Source organism: Dermacentor albipictus, unplaced genomic scaffold (genome assembly GCF_038994185.2).
Source record: "Dermacentor albipictus isolate Rhodes 1998 colony unplaced genomic scaffold, USDA_Dalb.pri_finalv2 scaffold_16, whole genome shotgun sequence".
Lineage (NCBI taxonomy): Eukaryota > Metazoa > Arthropoda > Arachnida > Ixodida > Ixodidae > Dermacentor > Dermacentor albipictus.
This window is the reverse complement of record NW_027225570.1, coordinates 295,410-312,967: the sequence shown is the minus strand read 5'-3', so window position 1 is coordinate 312,967 and position 17,558 is coordinate 295,410. Positions and strand designations below refer to the sequence as shown.

Genomic DNA, 17,558 nt, shown 5'->3' with positions numbered 1-17,558 from the left:
ACAGGAGCGCATGCTGCCAGCATATGTGATTATCAGAGATGACTTTAAGCAACGGAACTTTATAGGTACACTATAGAAAAAAAATGTTTCGAGCTGTGTTAGAAATTATCCTTCCACAATACGAAAAAAGTCACTTGTACCACCAGAGGATGCTTGATAGGCCAGAAAGGATGAGAAAATGGAAAACAGATGTGACGCTGCCTTAAAATTCTTTTGTCATGGATTTTGATGGCATCTGCTCGAGCTTAGTTAAATTTTTTACCCCATTTATTATAGACTACTACATTATATTCTAAAAGATCCAAACACAATGTTGAAAGCTTCAGGAACATTTACTGGACCGGAATAAACATAAATGCAGAAACATTCTTTTTCATACATAATGTCACACTGACATACTGGCCCTAGTGTTCTGGCTCCAAATTTTAAGTGGAGTTCGTCAAGGATACTTATCATCCTAAGGTGATTCAATGTTTCTCTTTAGTGTCCCTAAAGAGCACTGACAGAAACACTTTGCTTCAGTTTTATTTCTTATTTGGATAGCTGCCGACCCTGTAATTATTCTGTGGAGGCTCAATTCGGCAAAGGTGCTACCAATAATTAATTATGTTACCTTTTCATGTGACCAACTCAAAACGTGCAACTTTAGGCAAAAGACTACTTTCATCACTGAAACCTGGTGTAGTGGTCTCATGGTTGTCATGATCAGCCTACTTTTATGTCCACCGCAGGACAAAGGCCCATCCCAGCGATATTGCACTATTTGACCCCATCTTACACGTGTGGATTTGTTAATTTCATCACACCACCTAATTTTCTGCCTTCCCTGACTGTGTTTCCTTTCCCTCTAACTCTAACAGACCATCAGTTATCTGTTCTGAAAATTTCATGGCCTTGCCACACTCCAGTTTTTCCTCTTAATGCCAACTAGCATTTTGGCTGTCGCCGTTTGCTCTCTGATCTGCACCGCTGTCTTCCAGCCTCTTAATGTTATGCCTAACATTGTTGGCTTCATCGGTCATTGCATGACCCTAAACTTTTGAAGCTTCTTTGTTAACCTCCAGTTTTTTGCCCCATATGTTAGTACTGGTTACCTAACCTACGCATTACGTGACCTGCTCAGCTCCATTTCTTTCTCTTAATGTCAATTAGAATATCGGCTGTCCCTGTTTGCTCTCTGATCCACACTGCTCTCTTCCTGTCTCTTAACGTTACGCCTAACATTCTTTGTCCTGCAGTGGACATAAAATAAGCCGATGGTGATGTAGTACCAGTAGAATGCAATAACTGAACCATTTTCAAGTATAGTGATAAGCTGCTGGTCATGATTTGGTACTGGTACCTGCCGTATGTACTTTGACCCATTTTTATTCTTCTGTAAATTTCGTTCCTATGATTAGGGTCCCCTGTGACTAATTGGCTTAGGTCATCACTCCACAACTTAAAACCAGCTAGTGCCAAAGCCAACTTATTTAGGAGCCGTATGGGCTGCACTTTAGCGGGAAATGTTGCCTGTTTTGTTAGTGGAAAGGTGCTCTATGTTTAGCATCATTGCACTTATTGCGATCCCCACCACATCTTGTAATGCATTTGGCCATGAGCTGCTCGGCTTGCAGGCCACACGTTGTGCCGCCCTGACTTCTTTAAGCATACCCTTGCACAGATTCTAGGGGCTGACTTCCCCTCACAAATGCTTGTTGTCTCACCAGGCCACTGAACATTACCTTTGTCTTCTCCATATTGATATTTAGCCCTACCCTTACACTTTGTTAGCTGATGTTTTCAGCCATCAGTTGCAAGTGGAGTTGCCTCCACATTTTCCTGTAAATACTTACGGTAGCTGAGGAATGTTTGTAAATGTTTGCCAAAATATTCATGTATGCTTCCTGTACTTTGTGACTGTGCAGTGTCTCCATTACTACTGGTGTCTACTGAATTGAACAGCTTTTTTATAATCTATGAAAGCCCTAAAAAGAGGTTGATTGTACACTGCACATTTCTCAATGACCTGGTACCAGACCCCATAACACGTTCGCCACGGCCATGCTGCCGATAGCCAAGTCTGTTCAGCTAATGCCCAGAGAACAGGAGTGTCTCACCCTGCGAAAATGGAAAAGCCACTAGCAGCTTTTGGTGACACAGTCATTGTGTGGCCTTTAGCCACCTCATTGGGTACACTGTGTAGTGGTTTGTGATACCACATGACCGCCACCTCCATTTTCAACCTGCATTATCATGTCCAAAGCCATGCTACGCTTATCACACATATTGAATGGCTCATATAAAAGATGCTGTTGTTAACTATTTGTGAAGCTCTCAAGCAATCGAGGCTCTGAACTGTAATTATGAAGAACTGAGGTTGAACAGCGCAAAGAAAACAAGGACACAAGGAAACAAATACCACAGAGAAGAGTAGAACTTATTGCTGGGCGAGTTGGTTAGGGTCTAATGAATACATTGTTGTTTGCAAAAAAGGAAAAATAGAGACTTGGGAGGGAGAGTATATTGAGCACTGAACTTCAACTGATTTTATTCTTAGAACAGGCCAGGAAGAATAAACGTTGCCAGTATAACCCACGTGCCCCGAAGGAATTGCTACCGTACGATTCGGCGCACTCAAAGTTAGTTAGGAACAGCCACACTTTGAATTGGTGAGGCTACACACCGCCGGCTACCCGAGCTCGGTCATTGGGGCAGTGTCAAAAACATTGCTCCAGAAGGTGAAGGGAAAAAGGCATACGCCTAGGCCCGACCAAAAACGAGGTAAACCCGCAGTGGTACGCAGGCTTTCCCACAACTTGAAGAAAGTCGCTACTAGGTTTGGTGTGCCAGTTGTTTTCTCGGCACCACGTAAGTTGGCTGGACTGTGTCCGCACATAAACCGCGTTGACAAAAAGTCAGGATGCCAGAAAAAGCACACTACTAGACAGTGCGTGAAATGTGCGACGGGCTTTATATACGAGATACCGCTGAAATGTGGGAAATCCTACATTGGACAAATGGTGAGATGTGTTAATGACCGGGCCCGGGAACATGAATTGTCTGTAATCAACAAAGGTATTGGGCATTTACCTGTGCATGGTTTGCCTGGAAGGCAGATGCCAGCCACTACTGCGTGAGATAAAGATACTTGGCAGGAGTGGTGTTACATTAGCAAGAGAACTTTTGTAGGCATATCACATAAAAGAGAGAGACACACGTTGTATTAGTGATACATCTGTTTTTCTGTTTGAAAACGAGTTGCAACTGTTAAAAACGTCCCTGTAATCGCACTAGGCAGCACTAATGTACGCATGCGCATTTGTTCATTCTCCCTGCCCTGCTATAAGAATAAAATCAGTTGAAGTTCAGCACTCAATCTGTCGTTTTGTACTCTCCCTCCCAAGTCTTTATTTTTCCTTTGTTGGCGCAACAATGTATTGATTAGACCACAGAGAAGCAGTGAATGCCAACTGGAAGATTATTTGAAATTCACCAGCCGTTTATACCTTTTTCAGCATAGGCATGTGTACACCATTGCAAAAACATCTGTAAATCAGCAACGTCACATGTGCAGATCAGAGGTGCAGATGTTTTTGTGACTGGTGTACGCATGGCTATGCTGAAAAAGGTATAAACGGCTGGTGAATTTCAAATAAACTTCCAGTTGGCAGTCAGCACTTGTCTGTGGTATTTGTTTCCGTGTGTCCTGGTTTTCAATTTCTTTATTAGAGCACACTTAAAAATGTGGAAGTCCTCGTGTTGTACAGTCGCTGAACTGATTCAGATGAAATTTTGATTTGGCACATCAAATGTCAACAAAAATTGCTGAAAATGCTCAACCTAAAAAAAAAAATCTGGGGCACAAAGTTTACTGGTTTGTATTTCTGCACCAAAAGCAGAGTTCTGCATCTTAAGAGTACAAGTGCTACATATGAGCTTACTCAAAGTTCAAAGTTTTCCACAAGTCCTGCCTGCAAATAAGCCGTTTGTTTCAGAGCAGTGTATAATACATAAATTTTGTCTTCTTGAGGTGTATTATTAGACACAGTTTAAAAAATAGTGATATCGTTTTTTTTTTATTCCTGATTTACAAAGACGTGTACTAGATAGTTGAGTTGTTGATTTTAATTTTTTGTTAAGTATTCCTTAAAAAGTAACAGCTTAAATAAAAAAATTTGCTTCCTAGACAGTCACTCTATATTCATCATCATCGTCATCAGCCTGGTTACGCCCACTGCAGGGCAAAGGCCTCTCCCATATTTCTCCAACAACCCCGGTCATGTACTAATTGTGGCCATGCCATCCCTGCAAACTTCTTAATCTCATCCGCCCACCTAACTTTCTGCCGCCCTCTGCTACGCTTCCCTTGGAATCCAGTCCGTAACCGTTAATGACCATCGGTTATCTTCTCTCCTCATTACATGTCCTGCCCATGCCCATTTCTTTTTCTTGATTTCAACTAAGATGTCATAAACTCGCGTTTGTTCCCTCACCCAATCTGCTCTTTTCTTATCCCTTAACGTTACACCTATCATTCTTCTTTCCATAGCTCGTTGCGTCGTCCTCAATTTGAGTAGAACCCTTTTCGTAAGCCTTTAGGTTTCTGCCCCATAGGTGAGTACTGGTATGACAGAGCTATTATACACTTTTCTCTTGAGGGATAATGGAAACCTGCTGTTCATGATCTGAGCATGCCGGCCAAACGCACCCCAGCCCATTCTGATTCTTTTGATTATTTCCTTCTCATGATCCGGATCCGCAGTGACTACCTGCCCTAAGTAGATGTATTCCCTTACGACTTCCAGTGCCTCGCTGCCTATTGTAAATTGCTGTTCTCTTCCGAGACTGTTAAACATTACTTTAGTTTTCTGTAGATTAATTTTTAGACCCACTCCTCTGCTTTGCCTCTCCAGGTCAGTGAGCATGCATTGCAGTTGGTTCCCTGAGTTACTAAACAAGGCAATATCATCAGCGAATCGCAAGTTACTAGGGTATTCTCCATTAACTTTTATCCCCATTTCTTCCCAAACCAGGTCTCTGAATACCTCCTGTAAACACGCTGTGAATAGCATTGGAGAGATCGTATCTCCCTGCCTGATGCCTTTCTTTATTGGGATTTTGTTGCTTTCTTTATGGAGGACTACGGTGGCTGTGGAGCCGCTATAGATATCTTTCAGTATTTTTACATACGGCTCGTCTACAGCCTGATTCCGTAATGCCTCCATGACTGCTGAGGTTTCGACAGAATCAAACGCTTTCTCGTAGTCAATGAAAGCTATATATAAGGGTTGGTTATATTTTGCACATGTCTCTATCACCTGATTGATAGTGTGAATATGATCTATTGTTGAGTAGCCTTTACGGAATCCTGTCTGATCTTTTGCTTGGCAGAAGTCTAAGGTGTTCCTGATTCTATTTGCGATTAGCTTAGTAAATAGTTTGTAGGCAACGGACAGTAAGCTGATCAGTCTATAGCTTTTCAAGTCTTTGGCGTCCCCTTTCTTATGGATTAGGATTATGTTAGCGTTTTTCCAAGATTCCGGTACGCTCGACGTTATGAGGCATTGCGTATACAGGGTGGCCAGTTTCTCTAAAACAATTTACCCACCATCCTTCAACAAATCTGCTGTTACCTGATCCTCCCCAGCTGCCTTCCCCCTTTGCATATCTCCCAAAGTTTTCTTTACTTCTTCCGGCGTTACCTGTGGGATTTCGAATTCCTCTAGACTATTTTCTCTTCCGTTGTCATCGTGGGTGCCACTGGTACTGTATAAATCTCTGCCGAACTCCTCAGCCACTTGGACTATCTCATCCATATTAGTAATGATATTGCTGGCTTTGTCTCTTAACGCATACATCTGATTCTTGCCAATTCCTAGTTTCTTCACTGTTTTCAGGCTTCCTCCGTTCCTGAGAGCATGTTCAATTCTATCCATATTATACTTCCTTATGTCAGCTGTCTTACGCTTGTTGATTAACTTCGAAAGTTCTGCCAGTTCTATTCTAGCTGTAGGGTTAGAGGCTTTCATACATTGGCGTTTCTTGATCAGATCTTTCGTCTCCTGCGGTAGTTTACTGGTATCCTGCCTAACGGAGTTACCAGCGACTTCCATTGCACACTCCTTAATGATTCCCACAAGATTGTCGTTCGTTGCTTCAACGCTAAGGTCCTCTTCCCGAGTTAAAGCCGAATACCTGTTCTGTAGCTTGATCTGGAATTCCTCTATTTTCCCTCTTACCGCTAACTCATTGATCGGCTTCTTATGTACCAGTTTCTTCCGTTCCCTTCTCAGGTCTAGGCTTATTCGAGTTCTTACCATCCTGTGGTCACTGCAGCGCACCTTGCCGAGCACGTCCACATCTTGTATGATGCCAGGGTTAGCACAGAGTATGAAGTCTATTTCATTTCTAGTCTTGCCGTTCGGGCTCCTCCACATCCACTTTCGGCTATCCTGCTTGCGGAAGAAGGTATTCATTATCCTCATATTATTCTGTTCCGCAAACGCTACTAATAACTTTCCCCTGATATTCCTAGTGCCTATGCCATATTCCTCCACTGCCTTGTCTCCAGCCTGCTTCTTGCCTACCTTGGCATTAAAGTCGCCCATTAGTATAGTGTATTTAGTTTTCACTCTACCCATCGCCGATTCCACGTCTTCATAGAAGCTTTCGACTTCCTGGTCATCATGACTGGATGTAGGGGCGTACACCTGTACAATCGTCATTTTGTACCTCTTATTAATTTTCACAACAAGACCTGCCACCCTCTCGTTAGTGCTGTAGAATTCCTGTATGTTACCAGCTATATTCTTATTAGTCAGGAATCCGACGCCTAGTTCTCTTCTCTCCGCTAAGCCCCGGTAGCACAGGACGTGCCCGCTTTTTAGCACTGTATATGCTTCTTTTGGCCTCCTAACTTCACTGAGCCCTATTATATCCCATTTACTGCCCTCTAATTCCTCCGATAGCACTGCTAGACTCGCCTCACTAGATAACATTCTAGCGTTAAACGTTGCCAGGTTCATATTCCAATGGTGGCCTGTCCGGAGCCAGTGATTCTTAGCACCCTCTGCTGCGTCGCAGGTTTGACCGCCGCCGTGCTCAGTTGCTTCGCAGCTGCTGGAGACTGAGGGCCGTGGTTTGATTGTTGTGTTCATATAGGAGGTTGTGGCCAAGTACTGCACCAGGGTGGCCAATCCTGCTCTGGTGGGGAGTGCGTTACCGGTTCGGGTCACCGGGATCAGGCCACACTCCAGGCCTGTTTATGCAATTTTATCACACGTGGATTTTTTTTTATTCCGGTGGAAAATTGCCGGCACCGGGATTCGAACCACGGACCTCTTGCACGCGAGGCGGGTGTTCTACCTCTACGCCACCGCTGCACCTCCACTATATATTGTTTCTCTTAAATGCAACAAGCATCATCAAAATTGGTGCAGTGGCTGCCAAGAAAACACAATTTCTCATTTCCTGTGTATTTTGATAGTAGTTATGATCTTAAACTTTGTCTTAAGATCCAGCACTTTGCATGACAGTCGTGAAGAGGTGCTGTGCTCATTTTCGGTCCTTGCTCCCTTAGAATCGGATGCTGTGGTGAGATGGGGGACAGCCATTGCCCGGACATCGGGGGTCTGCCTGCACCCCTGGGCCGCCCTTGCAGTCCTGCCGAGGAGACCACCGAGCCGGCTACCTACGGCGAACTCAACCACGTGGGCTGGCTCGCCGAGCACATTGGCCGCCTCTGCCTGCAGCCCGAGTACAGCGATGTCACCCTGGTTGTGGAGGATGTCCGGCTGCCCGCGCACCGGCTTGTGCTGGCTTCCTGCAGCAGTTACTTCCGGTGAGCAATGCCTTCGTTGGGGGCCAAGAAATCAGTAATACATACTCCCGTTAGTCTGCTGCTGTTATGGTTGCATTTTCTGGAGCACGAACCTCCCAGCCCTTGCATTACAGGGTCTCGGTGAGGTGGTAGTCTTACTGGCACTGACACGTTTTGGGCCATCCTTCTGTATCATAATGCTTTTCATAGCACACCTCACTAACCATTGTCATAAGTTTAATAAATGTATCTTTTATTCACTTTACAGCGACCGTTTTTAGGCCTCTATACAGCCATGTTACATATACAGTGAAACCTTGTTAAACCGTAGTTGGCTGGAGCTCGGAAAAAGTACGTAATTAACAGTAGTACTGCTTAACTGAAATAGCATGACATCGCCCACTTGCCTGTCAAAAATGGAACTCGGAGAGAGTGCGATGAAAGGACAGAAGCATGCAGTATTTATTCACTTTGCACGACAAAAGTGTTATTTTCATTTGATGCCGCGGCGTGCTAGCAGCGACGACAACAGCTGCAAACTTACTGAAGCTGCGAGCCAGCTTTTCAGCCATACCCTTCTCGGCAAACACTCGCATGGCAGATTCCCCGTTAGTATTTCATATTATCCGTGCACGGGTGCGGTAGCAGTACAGTAGTCACATGGTGCCGTTATTGTCGCGATGATTGCATGTAATGGCTGATGTAATGTGCAGCTTCTGCCACTGTCGGGCCTGAATCACCCATGCTGTCGCTTTCCGTGTCGTCCTCATCGCTTTCGTTAGGCGACACTTTGGCAGCAACAGAGGCAACGATGGCGAACACTCGAACCACGTAGCAGACCTCTTTTCGTGGTCGCAGCAGCAGTAACGCTGAGCTTAGTGTCACGTCGTGTGCCAGTGCCGACTTCTTCGTGCCACATTCAATAGCATGAACAATGTCCAATTTTTCTTCTATTCTCAGCAACCGGTGTTTTTTGCTTCGGCATGATGTGAGTTGTAGCTTGCACGATGCTACAACTCTGTCTGGCACGGCACCAGAATGATAATGATGTTGATGTGGCTTGACGCGCAAACGTACAGGGTGCATAGAGAACAGCACTTGGAGGCCGTTCTGATCTCTGAGGCTTGTTGTTCTGCCGGGCCACCCGATGGGGACGCCACATAGTCAGTATAGCAACTCTATGGGACGACGCACCGCCATGATTTTGCTACAGAAAGTGGAAACACTACGTGTTAACCGATACATACGCAGTAAGCTGGTACAGTTTATGCGGATACAAAACGCATTATGTTCAATGGCTGCCTAGTCGGGGATTTGTCATCACTACTTTTAAAACGAAACTGCTGTTTTAGTGGGTACGGTTTAATGAGGTTTTACTTTACTCATCAAAAGTCATTGCTCCAATGAAAACTCTTGATTACCTTCTTGGCACCCTTTTGCCATACCTGGACCTTGATCTAATAAATCCCATACATCATCACATATTATTTCGGTCATTTTGCGACGCACTGCCAATAGCAGAGCTACTAAACTCCAGATTTTAAAGATACTGCAGTATCAGCCAGAAAATACTAAAAGGTGTTGAAAAACACTAGAAATTATTTCACTGCTCCAGATGTTGTTTGTTTAACAAAGATTTGTGGGCTTCATTTTGTAGGGGCACTGTAAACACGTACTCTGTTGTATTGTCCCGGCGTAAATTACCTGTGTCACTGACACAAAGGAGTGTTTATGAAGTTTTTTCACAAAGCATTGATATAATGGCAGCTAAAATTTAATTTGCTGAGAGACATTATTCCTATGAGATTTTGTTGCTGCTGCACTGCTAGGTCCATGTAACCAACAGGTCTAGAAATTTAAAAAATCAGGTTATGAGATCACTCAGCTACTGTATTTGTATTAATTTCAAATCAGCTTTGTCCTAGACTAGATACAATTGAAAAAAAAAAAATATTGGCATGAATACAGCAATCGTAAGCAAGCTCCAAAAAAAATGGGGCATTTTGCAATAAAATGATAAAGGTTGGCAGGTATGCAATGGTATTGCACTATCAGCCTTTGGCAGTCATGAGCCTTTACCCACATTGTGGTTGTATCAGTCGGCGACTACATCTCGCCACACAGAGGAAGCTCCTGCACCCTGTACAGCCTTCAGCCGACATCATGTGGGTGATTGCCTCAAGAGCCGTTTTTCTTTTCTAGGTCACTTTCCTCTTCAGTACTCTTATCCAAAGATATTTGCTGATTGTCTGAAGGTGGTGTGTATTCCTCCTTGGCACAATAATCATCTTCAGCTTCACTATACTCGTTGAGGTTTCTCTCATAAAACACGTGGAGAAAACGTCGCCATTCTCTCGGTGCTTTGCGCCACAAAAAACGTTTGAGGAGGTGGAGACTGTATGCAGACTCTGCACCTCTGAACATTCTATTAGAGTCAGTACCTTTTTATGTCAGGTCATATTTGGCACACGACTGCAGACTTGAGAGCTAGTTGGTGTGAAGATGGTTTTTGTTGCACGGATGCAGGGAGGTTTACGCAAATATGCAAAACCGCCCACTTTCCGCATAATGTGCATGGCGCTCATATCGCTTGCACAAGCAAGAAGCTACAGTAAAAGCTCACTAATTCGAATTCCACTGGGATGCTACAAAAATTTGAATTATACAACATTCGAACTAATAAAAGTAAGAAAAAAAATTGCTCGGTTAAGGCACGTATATAATATAGTCCGATGTAGTGTGAGTGCGTGTGCACACACGCTATGTCACGTTGGCACGAACATCGTCTGTAGTTCGAAGCACTGGCGCAGCCAATGTAACTGGATGCGGCCAATGTTGTCCGACGTGCGCATCATTGAGATGGCTCTAGCTCCATCTGCATGTTCTTCGCACCGACTGCACCAACCCACAATGCACGGCACGGAGAAAAAAATGTTGCACTTTCGTCCAAGAGGCGAAGCATCGATTGTGATAGAAAATTAGTAGATAGCTATGCGAGATAAGGCTAGTAGTTTTATCAGCTGTATAAACTTGTAAACATTTGCTTGCTAACTAGATTAACAACCACGGTGGCAAGCGCACACGGGTAAATATCAACACATCTTGCTCGATGACCGCGGAACCTCGCTGAAAAACGTTGGAGTGAGGAATTGCGGCATCACCAGCAGGAGAATTTACCCTCGTACATGTCTCTCTTCAACACGAACGAAACGTAGGGAGCACAGCGCATACAAAGCTACTGACACTACGCTCTTTCTGCAAACATCACAGATCGCTTTGAAGATGAGGTCCGCAAGGGTGTGCACTTTGGCCACAGCGCAGATCGCTTTCAAGATACGGCGTCTGCGCGGACATGCTGTTAGGAGCAGCCATCTGAGAAAAATGTCCCCTCCTTCCCTCGCCTCAGCCCCATGCCTCGTGCTTGACCACAGAGGGCACGCTTCTGCCCCACCTTCCTCGCTTGCGCACGCGAGTTTGAGCCGCGTTCGCCAGCTCACCTTCACAAGCTTTCACTAGCACACACAGCATATGGCGCAAAGCGATGATTTTATCGCCCTTAGGCGGAACCTCACGGTGACGCCGACAGCAGCAATGTGCCTGGAGTGTCCATATAATTGCTGCCGGAATAACAGGTGCCGCTTTGCCGACAGTCGTAGACAGCCGTTCAAAGTGTTGCGCGGGCTGAGAATTGTTGTGCGCATGCTCTGAACTAGAGGCAACGGCATTTCAGCTTGCGCAGCACAAGCAGCCTTGCGAGACTGGCTGCAAGTGACAGGCACCAAAAATGTCAGATTATAGATGCGCCTTGGCGCCGCCAAAAGCTACGCTCTAAAATGCACTTGTGAAATGCACCACAACCTGCTGTGACATTGGTATTCGTTGTACTCTTGTAGCTGCACGCTGCCGAGTTACACTATATATATATATATATATATATATATATATATATATATATATATATATATATATATATATATATATATATATAGGTGCTGTCCAGACACATATCCCAGCACTGCTTTCCTTTAAGTAACAGCCATGAATCCCATAGGCTATACTTTTTGGTACTGCAAGTGGAGATAAACATCACGGCCACCATGTTTTAGGCATTATCTGGTGCCGCTTCTCAACAGAACATCTCATAGAGAAACAGCGTAGCCTCCAGGAGGTAGCATGAAAAAAGAAAGAAAAAGAAGAAACACGCAGTGCTGCATCCACCTTTTATCTTGAAGGTCTTAAAGTAGGACAGAACCGACCTACAACATAGGCGTCCTTCCTGCCTGGCACGTTTTTATCTTGAAAGTCTTGAGGGTAGGACAGAACCAACCTGCAACATAGGTGTTCGTCCTGCCTGGCACGACGCAAAAGCGTCTCTCCCCACTTAGGCCTAAACAAAGGGCCGCAGATGGAAAGAGCAAAGTGGCATAGGCCCATGCAGCAACACCGGCGTTGCCAATGTGCGCCCGTGCACTAGCACTCTCCCCATCCACTATGGCACCGAGTTTGAATTACCGGTGGCTGTGCGGACTTCAGTGTGAATTATCGGGATGCATTACATATTGCTTTCAATACATTGTTGGACAGACCGCGGCGGCTACTTCAAATTAGCTGAAATTTCAAATTAATGATTTGTGAATTAACGAGCTTTTACTGTAATGCACCTACTGGACTCTCACAGCTATCTCTTGAAGCTCAATGCTAGCCCTTTCTTTATCTCTTGCTCTGCACCTAATACAGTAAAACCTCATTCGTACGTTTTGGGAAAAAAATGCAAAAAAATAAAACACATACTAACTGGAAAAACACATCATCATGATCAGCCTGGTTACGCCCACTGCAGGGCAAAGGTCTCTCCCATACTTCTCCAACAGCCCCGGTCATGTACTAATTGTGGCCATGTCGTCCTTGCAAACTTCTTAATCTCATCTGCCCACCTAACTTTCTGCTGCCCCCTGCTACGCTTCCCTTCCCTTGGAATCCAATCCGTAACCCTTAATGACCATCGGTTATCTTCCCTCCTCATTACATGTCCTGCCCATGCCCATTTCTTTTTCTTGATTTCAACTAAGATGTCATTAACTCGCGTTTGTTTCCTCACCCAATCTGCTCTTTTCGTATTTCTTAATGTTACACCCATAATTCTTCTTTCCATAGCTCGTTGTGTCGTCCTCAATTTAAGCAGAACCCTTTTCGTAAGCCTCCAGGTTTCTGCCCCGTAGGTGAGTACTGGTAAGACACAGCTGTTATACATTTTTCTCTTGAGGGATAATGGCAACCTGCTGTTCATGACTTGAGAATGCCTGCCAAACGCACCCCAGCCCATTCTTATTCTTCTGATTATTTCCGTCTCATGATCCAGATCCGCCGTTACTACCTGCCCTAAGTAGATGTATTCCCTTACCACTTCCAGTGCCTCGCTACCTATTGTAAATTGCTGTTGTGTTCCGAGACTGTTAACCCTTTGAGGGTCGAATTATTTTGAAAGAAACTTTCCCAGGTGGTCAAATTACTTTATTGCGGATTTTGAATGTACAAAATGTATAAAGTCTGGAATAAATAGAAAAAATAATTGGGAACAGTATTTTGGTGTCAGCATCACTCGGAGCTGCAAAATGTTCAATAGTATTTACAAGCGTGGTACTTCTTGAAACACAGGTCTACGCATAGCGCCTTATCGCAGTCTGCACACCTAAAATGCGTGTCTGTACTCTTGGAGTGAGGTGTTGTGTTGGCGCACACATGACATCTCTGCGTGCGGCTGCCTTAGGCAGAGGTCTGAGGCACCCTCTCATGAAGTGCGTTGCCACTGGGAGCGAGAGTACCTCGCAAACGGCGCTGATAAGTGAGCTAAGAGCAGCACCAATCAAAATAGAAATCAACTTCCACCGCCCTGCAACAGAGTGCCGACAAAGAAAAAAATGACTTTTCGCGTGCCTCCGTTGTCATCACGCGGCGAAACCGAAACCGCCAAAGGGGCGTTGCCGCAGTCTGAGCGACGCGCTGAAGCTAGCAATCAGCTCTGTTTATCTCCCCAAGAAGGTAGCACCAATTTCAAACGCATCTTGTAAGTGCTAAGAGGTGGCAGTACCTCCCGGTGAGCACACATCGTCATTATGGCGCGAAATTTCAAACGGAGGGTCGGAACCGTACCCGTATAGCAAAGACCTTGCAAGACAGAAAACCGCTGCCGTACATGTACGGCAAAAACCTTCAAAGGGTTAAACATTACTTTAGTTTTCTGGAGACTAATTTTTAGACCCACTCTTCTGCTTTGCTCTCCAGGTCAGTAAGCATGCATTACAATTGGTCGCCTGAGTTACTAAGCAAGGCAATATCATCAGCGAATCGCAAGTTACTAAGGTATTCTCCATTAACTTTTATCCCCAATTCTTCCAAATCCAGGTCTCTGAATACCTCCTGTAAACATGCTGTGAATAGCATTGGAGAGATCATATCTCCCTGCCTGACGCCTTTCTTTATTGGGATTTTGTTGCTTTCTTTATGGAGGACTATGGTGGCTTCAGAGCCGCTATAGATATCTTTCAGTATTTTTACATACGGCTCGTCTACAGCCTGATTCCGTAATGCCTCCATGACTGCTGAGGTTTCGACAGAATCAAACGCTTTCTCGTAGTCAATGAAAGCTATATATAAGGGTTGGTTATATTTTGCACATGTCTCTATCACCTGATTGATAGTGTGAATATGATCTATTGTTGAGTAGCCTTTACGGAATCCTGTCTGGTCTTTTGCTTGGCAGAAGTCTAAGGTGTTCCTGATTCTATTTGCAATTACCTTAGTAAATAGTTTGTAGGCAACTGACAGTAAGCTGATCGGTCTATAATTTTTTAAGTCTGGTGTCCGCTTTTTTTATGGATTAGGATTATGCTAGCGTTCTTCCAAGATTCCAGTACGCTTGAGGTCATGTGGCATTGCATATACAGGGTGGCCAGTTTCTCTAGAAAAATCTGCCCACCATCCTTCAACAAATCTGCTGTTGCCTGATCCTCATCAGCTGCCATCCCCCTTTGCATATCTCCTAAGGCTTTCTTTACTTCTTCCGGCGTTACCTTTGGGATTTCGAATTCCTCTAGACTATTTTCTCTTCCATTATCGTCGTGGATGCCACTGGTACTGTATAAATCTCTATAGAACTCCTCAGCCACTTGAACTATCTCATCCATATTAGTTATGATATTGCCGGCTTTGTCTCTTAACGCATACATCTGATTCTTGCCAATTCCTAATTTCTTCTTCACTGCTTTTAGGCTTCCTCCGTTCCTGAGTGCATGTTCATTTCTATCCATAGTATACTTCCTTATGTCAGCTGTCTTACGCTTGTTGATTAACTTCGAAAGTTAAGGTCCTCTTCTTGAGTTAAAACCGAATACCTGTTTTTTAGCTTGATCTGAAATTCTATTTTCCCTCTTACCACTAACTCATTGATCGGCTTCTTATGTACCAGTTTCTTCCTTTCCCTCCTCAGGTCTAGGCAAATTCGAGTTCTTACCATCTTATGGTCACTGCAGCGCACCTTGCTGAGCACGTCCACATCTTGTATGATGGCAGGGTGAGTGCAGAGTATGAAGTCTATTTCATATCTAGCCTCGCCGTGCGGGCTCCTCCACGTCCACTTTCGGCTATCTCGCTTGCGGAAGAAGGTATTCATTATCCGCATATTATTCTGTTCTGCAAACTCAACTAATAACTCTCCCCTGCTATTCCTAGTGCCTATGCCATATTCCCCCCTGCCTTGTTTCCAGCCTGCTTCTTGTTCTTTGCTTCTTGCTACCTTGGCATTGAAGTCGCCCATCAGTAAAGTGTGTTTTGTTTTCACTCTACCTATCGCCGATTCCACGTCATCATAGAAGCTTTCGACTTCCTGGTCATCATGACTGGATGTAGGGGCGTAGACCTGTACAACCTTCATTTTGTGCCTCTTATTAAGTTTCACAAGACCTGCCACCCTCTTGTTAATGCTATAGAATTCCTGTATGTTACCAGCTATATTCTTATTAATCAGGAAATCGACTCCTAGTTCTCGTCTCTCTGCTAAGCCCGGTAGCACAGGACGTGCTCGCTTTTTAGCACTGTATATGCTTCTTTTGGCCTCCTAACTTCACTGAGCCCTATTACACCCCATTTACTGCTCTCTAATTCCTCCAATAACACTGCTAGACTCGCCTCACTAGATAATATTCTAGCGTTAAACGTTGCCAGGTTCATATTCGAATGGCGGCCTGTCGAAATCCAGGGGTTCTCAGCACCCTCCGCTGCGTGGCAGGTTTGACCGCTGCCGTGGTCAGTTGCTTCGCAGCTGCTGGGGACTGAGGGCCGTGGTTTGATTGTTGTGTTCATATAGGAGGTTGTGGCCAAGTACTGCTTCAGGGTGGCCAATCCTGCTCTGGTGAGGGAGTGTGTTACCGGTTCTGGTCACCGGGATCAGGCCACACTCCAGGCCTGTTGAAGCAATTTTATCAACATGCAAATTTTCTCTTTTTAATCCGGTGGAAAATTGCGCGGCACCGGGATTCGAACCACGGACCTCTTGCACGCGAGGTGGGTGTTCTACCTCTATGCCACCGCTGCACCTATATATATGATATAGGTAAAACATATGATTCGAAGTAATTTAAAAAATTTAACAGCTTCAACGATTGTTGACATCTAATTAATGCGAAGCGTCGCACGGATCATTGTGGCACGAGACGCTGATGCGCATCGAGCTGGTGGTGCTCCGGCGGCCTGAGACGCGTTTTGTTGTTTTTCTTTGCATGGTGTCTTTAGAGTGCGATGGGAAACTGAGACGAAATCGAGCTGCTAGGGAGCGCCCAATGCCACCGAAGCAAAATACTGCAGTAGGGAACGGCAGCGTGTTTGGATTATCGCTTACTAAAAGCTTGCAGTACGTTAGCAATGGCACTACGCACCATGCGCTGTAAAACAGATAGGTGAAGATGCTTATTTACTTATTTATTTATTTAATTGGATACACCAAAGACCGGGAAGGCCATTACGTAGGGGGAGGGGGTGAATAGGGAATAACGAAAATAGTAAAAATGCCGGAAAATACGGCGATTAAATAAACACGAGAAAGCAACCCCAAGTATAGCATGGAGAATGAAACTAGAAAGAAATAGTTCAGTACTAACATAGACAGTTGTATACCATAATATATTGCCGCGACGCCATCTGTACCCAACCACGCTGACGACAAGGACGACGACCTCGTGTGTGCAAGCGAGCGTGCTAGAGAAGAAGAAGCGAACACTGAACGCTTGTTCTAATTGTCAAGGTTAAAATAACGCTCTCCGCTCTTGTCTCAAGTGAGCCGTGACACTGGTGGAGGTGCTGGGTATCGCATCATCGCCTCATGATAGGGACGACTCCTGCGAGTAGCCCTGCGTCCAGCCCTTCCAGACATCATCCACGCGTCGAGACACCTGTGCACCGTGCAAGCCGCCGCCTGCAAGGTCTGTGCCCGGAATTCGGTCTCTTGCAACGAACTTCGTCAGCGACCTCAATGACTCAGGAAATGGCGATTCCAAGTCCAACACAGGTGACTATCCAAAACAATCTAGTCCCCTCAAGCTTCCACGGTGACACGTACGAAGACGCCGAAGACTGGCTGGACCAGTACGAACGCGTAGCTAAGGTCAATCAGTGGCGTCCGGACCAGAAGCTTTCTAATGTGTACTTCGCTCTTGAAGGTAGCGCAAGGACGTGGTTCCAAAACCGCGAGGCACATTTGGCAACG

The 17,558-nt window shown here is 45.0% G+C and overlaps 1 protein-coding gene across 2 annotated transcripts in view; it reads left to right on the top strand.

Annotated features, from left to right (window-relative positions):
- The window catches only part of BTBD9 (BTB (POZ) domain containing 9), a 205,307-nt gene that overhangs the window by 1,928 nt on the left and 185,821 nt on the right, over nucleotides 1-17,558 (top strand). For both annotated transcript variants that reach the window (XM_065428937.1, XM_065428938.1), the window contains exon 2: nucleotides 7,562-7,822. In XM_065428937.1, coding sequence (XP_065285009.1) covers nucleotides 7,581-7,822 — 242 coding nt within the window. In that variant the 5' untranslated portion in view covers nucleotides 7,562-7,580. The remainder of the gene's footprint in view (nucleotides 1-7,561; nucleotides 7,823-17,558) is intronic.